The following is a 9,119-nucleotide window of genomic DNA, read 5'->3' on the forward strand; positions in this document are numbered from 1 at the left end:
CATCACAGCCTTAGTCTTAATAGCACATAGTCCATAGTCTGAAATATGTAGCTACAAAAACATAAATCTAAGAGATGGTATCCACAGCTTTTTCTCTAATAGTGATAGTTTTCATTTGTATTGATTTGACATAGAGGATTAGCACATAATGGTTTAAAAGTTATCATTATAAATATATAATATAGTAACATATAGGGTGTACTTCTTATTACCAAAGCCAAACAGAATCTAATCCAAACTTTTCATGTTATTAAACAGTAAATCTTACTTGGGGACAAAGTATTTTGGTGCATGTAAACTGAACTGAAACAAATAAATCCCCTAAGCTTCACAAAGTGTTAAAACAGAATTGCTGGTGGCAAACATCATAAAATATTATAGCTTAAGGTAGAAATAAATTGTCAACCATACATAACAGAACTAGATCCATAGTAAAAGAAATTGTGCTGACTTGGCTTTGTGCCTTTTGTTTTGATAAAAGAAATGAGATGACCAGACTTTTTTTTTTTTTTGACTGTGTTGGGTCTTCATTGCTGAGCGTGGGCTTTCTCTCATTGCGGCGAGCAGGGTGCTACTCTTCGTTGTGGTGTGTAGGCTTCTCATTGCGGTGGCTTCTTTTGTTGCAGAGCATGGGCTCTGGGCGTGCGGGCTTCAGTAGTTGTGGCACCCGGCTTAGTTGCCCAGTGGCATGTGGGATCTTCCCAGACCTGGGATTGAACCCGTGTCCCCTGCATTGGCAGGCGGATTCTTGACCACTGTGCCACCAGGGAAGTCCCAATAACCGGACTTTGAGGGTTTTGGGGGTTTTTTTGTTTGCTTGTTTGTTTTTTTGTTTTGTTTTGTTTTTTTCAGTATTCTTGCTACACATGCTAAACAGTGAATTCTCTAATTTTGCTTATACATAACTTTTAAAATGCAAATAAAAAAGTTTGGACTTAAGAATTCATGTGTAACACACTGAACTTAACTTTAAAATCTTTTTCATGTGGCACTAAAACACAGGTTCTAAAATGGGTCAATAACATTCAGTATTATCCAGTGACCTGGCAAGTGCATTCAAGTTCCTTTTAATTATTGGATTATCTACTAGACTGCACTTGTTCCAAACCTCCACATAAATATGGAGGCATATTTTTAATATATGAAGAATAAGCATTTCATTTGAAATATTAACAAATAAGTATATGAATGAATGAACCACAACCTTTAGAGATCCTAATTACAGTGTGGTGGGAAGGATAAGGAGTCAAAGTAACCTGTAATTGCTGACTCTCAAATTAGCTATGGCATACTTACTACCTTGTGATTTATTTACCTCTTACTTTATATTAGTTCCCTATCTCCAAAATACCTCTACTCATTTGTGCAACAAAGGATCTTTGTTGAGTGCCTCCCCTGTGCCAAGTATCATGCTTGGTGCTAGATACAGTGTGGTAAACAAGATAGACGTCATCCACCCTTACAGAAGGTGTGGAGCAGTACCGAGGTGAGGTTTGGAACACTGTTACAGAAACTATCCAGGATATGCTGATAGCCTGGGCCCAGATGTGAGGGTTGCAGGAAGGAGACAGAGTTCAGGAGATTTATCACGGATAGGACTTGACTGCTTGGATGCAGAGGTTGAGGGAGAGAATGAGTCAAGGATGATGGATAGTTTTCAGTTTGGACATTTCATTCAGTTCTTTTATATCTTATATGGTAATAGCCTGTTGACTACCAAATGTAATCCTACTTTTTGCAGTAACCCTTGTATTTTTCATCGCCCCCGCCCCACCGCCACCACCACCACCCTTTTTTTAATTTGGTAGGTATTCTGAAGTTTTTCTTCCTTTTTTGTTTTGTTTGTTTTGGAAGGCCACCCTCAAGCTACTGGAACCCACTTTGCCTGTCAAGTGCCTGGAAATATACATCTCCCAGATGGCTCTTAACTAATGACTTAAGGGCATAGGAATATGAGAGCCCAACTCCCTTGCCTTGGGTTGGGAGCACACAAATTGTTGGAACTGTAAATCCTACATTATAGCTCAGAATTCCCCTGCAGCTTAGGCTAATGCTACATAATGGTATAATATATCAAATTAATTAATAATTGTATATTTTATCAAAATAATATGTAAACATATTTTTAAAGTCAAAAAATGCTAGAAAAGAGGATCTCTTAACAAAAAATAAAGTCCCATATGCCCCCTGCTCTCCAGAAATTAACCTGTTTAACTCTTTTCCTCTTTCTTGCTGGTATTTGTCTCAATTTCTAAGCAATATCATACTCAGTTATCTCTTAAATTTAGAGTTTATATAATCTATTGACATCCTATCTTGGTAGATGAGTTTAGCTTTGTTACTCTTCTCCTACCCCTCCCACCACTCTCCCAGTATAGTTACATCAAAATGTTTTATTAAGTCAATATTCAGTGTTTCGTTTTTGTGATCATACATTTATGTTTAGCCAAGTAATTAAATTTTTGTAAAATGTTTTATTCTTCCTAAAATTAATAATTACCTTATATTTCATTTCTTTAATTTTCTTTGAGCTAATGGCTAAAACTTCTCACATACTCTAACAGCTCTGTAAAATTTCTCTCAATGCAGTTTTCCAGCTGCATTGCCAGCTGAACTTGCCAATAGTGCTACTTGTTCTACCTTTCCTATGTATTTTCTTCATGGAGAGCTCCATAATCTGATGTAAAATGGACTAGTTGCTGCCCAGCAGCTGTTTTGGAACTTTCCTTTACTGTCATCTTGGAGATTCCCCCTTGCTTCCTACTTGTGTTAGAGTTGCTGTTAACTAGACATTACCTTTTCATTTTTCTTGGCTTATTCTCTTGTTTTGGTGGAGCTCAAATTCTAATAACATCTTTGAAAAAAGGAGCATGTAAAATACATTTTTTTCTTTAGTTCCCACATCTAAAGATAACTTTATTTAACCACCATCGTTATCATTATCATGATGCATAGTTGATCATTTGGCTAGGTATAGAATTCTAGATTGAAAATAATTTTCACTCTCAATTTTGAAAGCATTCCTCTAGTTTCCAATATTGCTGTTGAGAAGCCATTTTAAGATATTATTTTTACCCCTAATAGTCTGAAGTTTCCACAGAATGAGGCCTTGGGTAGTATTTTTTCTTCATTCATCATACCAAACAATTCATGGGATTTTTTTACTCTTTTAAAGCTCAGTTCTGATAAATTTCAATTATTATTATATGTTTAATAATTTCCTCCCCACTATTTTCTGTTCTTTCTTTTTGGAACTCCTGTTAATCTGTTACAGGATCACTATATTGATTCTCTAATTTTTTCTTTTCTCTTATATTGTCTCTCTTTTATCTTTTTGTTCTTTCCAGAAGAGTTCCTCAACTTTGTCTTTGAGTCTTTTTACTGAATTTCTTTTGGCTATCACATTTTTAATATCTGAGAGCTCACTCCTATTCTGTATCTTTTCATAATATCCTTTTCTTATCTATTTTTAAGATATTAACAATTTTTTGTCTTCATCTTTAATCTCTGTTTCCTCTGAATTTGTTTATTCCATTCATTTGGTACAGTTTTTCTCTTTAACATGAGAAACTTCTCCCACTTACCTGGCAATCTCTAGCTGTCTATCCAAAATAAGAGTAAGGTGCTAAACTGATGGACAGGTCTGTGATCATGAGTGAGACTTACTGACTTGTAGGCTTCACTGTAGGGTGGTTAGGTGCTGTAGCTTTGAGGGTTGTAGGACTGCCAATGTCATTATCTTTTTATCTTCTTATTGGGACTGTTAATTTTCTCCAGAAAAAAACCCTTCCTGGCTCCTGACTGAAGGGTATGTGTATAAGACCATCTCTCACCATTTTGAAGCCAGACTAGGGGAAGGGATTTCATTATACATAATAATTGCCCTATTTTTAGTTCCATACCTCACTCTGTCCTTTTCTTTTTAATTTATTTATTTTATTTATTTTTTTATTTTTGGCTGTGTTGGGTCTTCGTTGCTGTGTGCAGGCTTTTTTTTTTTTTTTTCTCTAGTTGCAGAGAGCGGGGGCTACTCTTCTTTGAGGTGTGAGGGCTTCTCATTGCAGTGGCTTCTCTTGTTGCAGAGCACAGGCTCTAGGCTTGCGGGCTTCAGTAGTTGTGGCTCGCCAGCTCTAGAGCGCAGGCTCAGTAGTTGTGGCGCACGGGCTTAGTTGCTCCACAGCATGTGGGATCTTCCTGGACCAGGGCTCGAACCTGTGTCCCCTGCATTGGCAGGCGGATTCTTAACCACTGTGCCACTAGGGAAGCCCTCACTCTGTCCTTTTCTATGTCCAGTGGCCCTAAATCCAAAATTTCTCTGGTTTAAATTTTCTAGTCTCTTGCTGAGATAGGGAAAGGGTGGTTGTCTGATTGCCTTGAGGAGGGTATCATTCAGTAACCATTTTCTGTCCCTGCCTCATCCCTGCTTCCCTGTTGTCTTCTGTTACTGAGTCTTTCAGGGTTCTACAGAGATCTTCTTCTAGTCTCTGAAGGCTTTTAGGTTTGGCCTTCTTTCCCTCTGTGAAACCTTGCCTCCATCTGTTTTCTGTATTCACATATTATGATATCTCTCCATTTCAGTGAAGATGGAATTTTGTATCTGTTTCTTATTGTATTGGAGTGGTTTTAAGATATACAGAGAGAAGACGTGTCTTTACATTGCCATCCTAAAATCAAGTCCAGTAGTAGCTCTTGATGAGCCTAATCCCAAGTGAGTCTGAAGAAAACAGTTCAAAGAACTTTTACCATGTGGGATTTCCCAGCCATCGAAATACCACTATAGGCTTAAACATATATATATACACATATATATGTGTGTGTGTGTATATGTATGTATATATGTGTGTGTGTATATATATATTTGGGTAGACATGGGCCTAAAGTTTGCCTTCTTGGGCTCATAGCTATCTAAGAGGTCAGTTCTCAGTATAGGCTGACCCCAAGGCTCCAGAAGTTCCCTGATTTTGGAGTTTGCAGGGGCTAATGACACTTTTCCCTACCTCAGCTTGAAACCAATTAAAAGAGTCAGGTGGAGATCTAATTATCAGCTTTATCACTAATAAACACTAGATAGGTAGATTTGGCTTGGGTGTGTAGCAGTGAGCTTCCTAATGTAAAACTACACTCTTCCATTATGAGGCCACTACCCTAGTTATAACCACAACACCTGGGACTGCTTGTAGGCAGTTTAAAATCTCCCCTCCCCCTAAAGGCTCTGAAATGGGTCAGAACAGCCCATTAATTAAATCAACTCTTAGGCAACACTGAACCCAAGGCTGAAAATTCATTCCCTATTCTATTTCCCATTCCAAAGTGTTTCTAGCCATCCCAGCTCATATAGCTCATCAGGCATTCTGCAGTGAGGTTAAATAACAATGTTAACATATTTCAATACTGTCAACTGCAAAGATTTGCTCCAAAAATTGAATATATATCCTTTCCCCATTATAAAGTTCCTAGGGAAAAATTAAAATCCTAAACAGGAAATCCTTTTGTAAGTTAAAGTCCAAAGAAAGTTTATTACTTAATCTTAAGTAATAAACTCCTCCCCATTTTCTTTGTCTGGTTAGTCTCTGCCAGTTTTCAATGCCTGGCTGGAGTCAGGATACCCTCAGCATCTTCAGCCTAAGCTGGCTGTACTTGGAATGTATGTGGGTCTTTCAATGCCACAGAAGTTACATTAGTTCTATGCCAAGTCCCATATGAGCATCACTGTTTAAAAAAAAAAATCCAAAGAGTCAGTATGACATGCAAGATTATCACAGCACTGGCCCCACATCCATTTATTTTAAAAATGCCTGTGGAAGGGTATACCGAGCAAAATTATGTTCCCAGAGCCTGATATTTACTGTTGCCAAAGACCACAGCAGAGATAAGTGGCATCAGAGTGAAGGAAGGTAAATGAAAATCTTCATTTCTGGTTCAACAAGATAGTTATTTACTGTCAAATTATAATCAAAAGTTTGCCTAGTGAACAGAGTCAGAACAAAGGGAATTCAGTTTAGACAAACTTAATTCCAGTCATCAGGCTGCAACCATATCTACCCAAAGCTGTGTCTATTAGATCAGATACTTGAGTCAGCTTGACAAGGAGCATCTTTTTCATTTGACTTGAATTGGTGTTTGGTTGGGAGGATCCTTTCTAACCCTGAGATTCTGTGAATTTGATGGTTTTTCAATCTACATTACTGAGTTCTTTGCTTTTTCCATGAAGTTTCACATTTCTTTCTACAACTGAAGAAGGAATAGAAATACTGCTAGTACGTGTGTACTGTTTCAGAGCCTGGAACCTTCTGGGACCTGATAAGGTAGAGCTGCTAAACACATAACAGAAGCAGTGGCTTCTTTGATATCAGACAGGTCCCCAACTGCGGGAAGCTAGAGTCAGTCTTTTGGTAGGTGTAATTGTTCACAGTTCTGGTGTCCTCGAGTATTGCTAAGAAATTAATTTCCTTGTGTCTCACTCAGAAGGAGAACTACATAGGATCAACATGAGAAAAAGGTCTGTCTTGCTTAGAGCAGTGTGTTTTGAGTCTTTATTCAGGGAAGTAATAATAACAGTCAAATTGGAGGGCTATTTGAATGGGTACCAAGCACTAACCTGTCACAGACATTCTTCCTGCAGGATTCCCAACAAGAAACAGAAGTACCTTTGACAACTGTTGTGACCTTTGTGGACATTACCCAGAAGCCAGAGCCTCCAAGAGGCCAACCCAGAATGGACTGGAAATTGCCATTGGACTTCTTCTTTCCCTTCAAAATGGTATTCAGCAGAGGAGTAGACTCTCAAAAAGGCTCAGTCTCTCCCATTCTTATCCTGTGTCTCTTACTACTTGGAGTTCTCAACCTAGAGACTAAGTGAAAAAAAGGAGAAGAAGCAGATTTCAATTTTTCCCATGGGAAGTTCAGAGGAACCCTGCTTATCTTGGCTAAACAGATCCTCACCTACTCATGACCAGAGGAGAGCATTTAGGAAAACAGAGGACCTAAATGCAGGAGTGGAATTGCTGGGCAATACGGTAACTTTATGTTTAATCTACTGAGGAACTGCCAAACTACTTTCCAAACTGGCTGCACCACCAGCAGTATGTGAGGGTTCCAGTTTCTCCACATCCTTCCCAATATTTGTTATTTTTATATTAGGCATCCTAATGGGTGTGAAATGGTATCTCATTGTGATCTACCATGCCTTTTTAAACTGTAGTGTATGAGATCTTACACTAGAAATGAGCACATCTGCTCTTCCAAGGCAGGAATACCGCAAGTATTCTTTTCCTCTCTACCCCTCTGCTAATTTGATTAGCTTGTAAGCTTAGTTTCCAATTACAAAGCTGCTTAACATATCTTAGATAAGATTTTATGATGTTCTTATCTCCAGTCACTCCCCTTGTAACAGACCTTTGAAAAACATTTTTTTTGTTTTTTGCGGTACACAGGCCTCTCACTGTTGTGGCCTCTCCCGTTGCGGGGCACAGGCTCCGGGCGCAGGCTCAGCGGCCATGACTCATGGGCCCAGCCGCTCCGTGGCATGTGGGATCTTCCCGGACCGGGGCACGAACCCATGTCCCCTGCATCGGCAGGTGGACTCTCAACCACTGCGCCACAAGGGAAGCCCTGAAAAAATTTTTTAAAATCATCTAGAGAATAATGCAGTGTTCTTCCCTCCCTTTATTTATACAGGAGGTCTCTTACTGCACGAGGTCTCTATTGTAATAATGTATTCAATTTAAGGAGCAAGTTTTACTGTAAAGGGGTATGTGCAATTTGGATAGAATGAAATTGAAATCCCAGCTGGCCCGTTACAGGTGTGGAGAAACAGGTACTCTCGGATACTTTTAGTGAGAACATAAACTGGTAGAAACTTGGAGAGAAGGGCAAATAGCTATTTAATATGTATCAAAAGCCTTAAAAATGTTCACAAACTTTAACCCAACAATTCCACTTATTAGACATTATGGGGGGGGATGTCCAACAATAGGGAATTAGTTAAGTAAACTATGATGTATCCATAGATTGCAATGTTGTACAACCACCGAAAATTGAGTAGACCTGGCTTTATTGCCATAAGAAAACATTCATGATCTATTTTTAGTGAATAAAATAGGCTACAAAATAGTACATATACTTTATGGTGCTATTTTTGTAAAACAAAAAATATTTATACATATGTACTTAAACATCTGGAAAGCTAACATGTCTAAAATGGGAATTTTTTCTTAATAATAAGCATTTCTGATTTTTATAATCAGAGAAAATAAAACTGTATTTTAAAGAAAATATTTGTTCTCCAGGAAAAACCTCCCTGTTTATTGTATATAGGAATGTTCCTTATTTATGAGTAACTTCCCATTTCTGTTGATATATTTGCTTGTTTGGCATTCTGGGCCTGTCTTTTAAAGCAGGGGTTCCTAAAGGCCAGTCACATCATAAACTGGGGTTCTTTAAAAATGCTGATTCCTTGGCCCTGCATCTAGAGATTCTAATTCACTTGGGGCTCAAAGAATCTGTATCTTTTAAAAGCCTTCCTGGTGCTTCTGATGTTCAGCCTGGTTTGTGAAACTACAAAGTTATATTGCATAGTCTGGCTGAAACTGGTTAAGTGTTTGTCCTAACATTGCCAACTCACGTAACATGTCTCCCGGCCTAGCCTACTCCCTTTTCTCGGAGAATCCCCTCCACACAGAGCTCTACTGTGTTGGAGTTACCTGCATGACCCCTCCTCTCCCTGCCACAGCTGACTAGACCAAAAATGGAGTCCTGGACCAAGTTAGGCCAGTAAGATTTTCTCTCTAGGAATATGAAACTAGGATGAAGTCTAAAAGTCAGTGGGGAGGAGGCACTAAAGATATTTTAGGGCTGAGGAAGCCATTTTCCACCAGATGTTCACTAATGAAGAGTGTATCTTAAACGGAGAAAAAAGCAGCAGATTGCAGACAGAAGTGTAAATAGGAAACCCAGAAATGGAGGAGAATATTGGTTCCCAACTTCCAGTTCCTTGTACCCACCTGTTATGACATCCAATTTTACCTTCTGCTCTTCTTTACATTTTACTCTTTCTAGTAAATTGTTTTGTTTGAATAAGTTTCTGTTACTAACAATTAAAGAACCTGAGACTAAGATAA

General features: G+C 38.5%; 1 protein-coding gene across 7 annotated transcripts in view; it reads left to right on the plus strand.

Moving 5' to 3' along the window:
* Positions 1-9,119, plus strand: part of TCTN3 (tectonic family member 3) — a 29,069-nt gene extending 19,950 nt beyond the window's left edge. For 5 of the 7 annotated variants that reach the window (XM_019939686.3, XM_019939687.3, XM_019939689.3 and 2 more), the window contains one exon: positions 6,608-9,119. In XM_019939686.3, coding sequence (XP_019795245.1) covers positions 6,608-6,859 — 252 coding nt within the window. In that variant the 3' untranslated portion in view covers positions 6,860-9,119. The remainder of the gene's footprint in view (positions 1-6,607) is intronic. The other 2 variants (XM_019939688.3, XM_004323152.4) reach the window with 1 other exon arrangement.

Source organism: Tursiops truncatus, chromosome 16 (genome assembly GCF_011762595.2).
Source record: "Tursiops truncatus isolate mTurTru1 chromosome 16, mTurTru1.mat.Y, whole genome shotgun sequence".
Taxonomy (NCBI): domain Eukaryota; kingdom Metazoa; phylum Chordata; class Mammalia; order Artiodactyla; family Delphinidae; genus Tursiops; species Tursiops truncatus.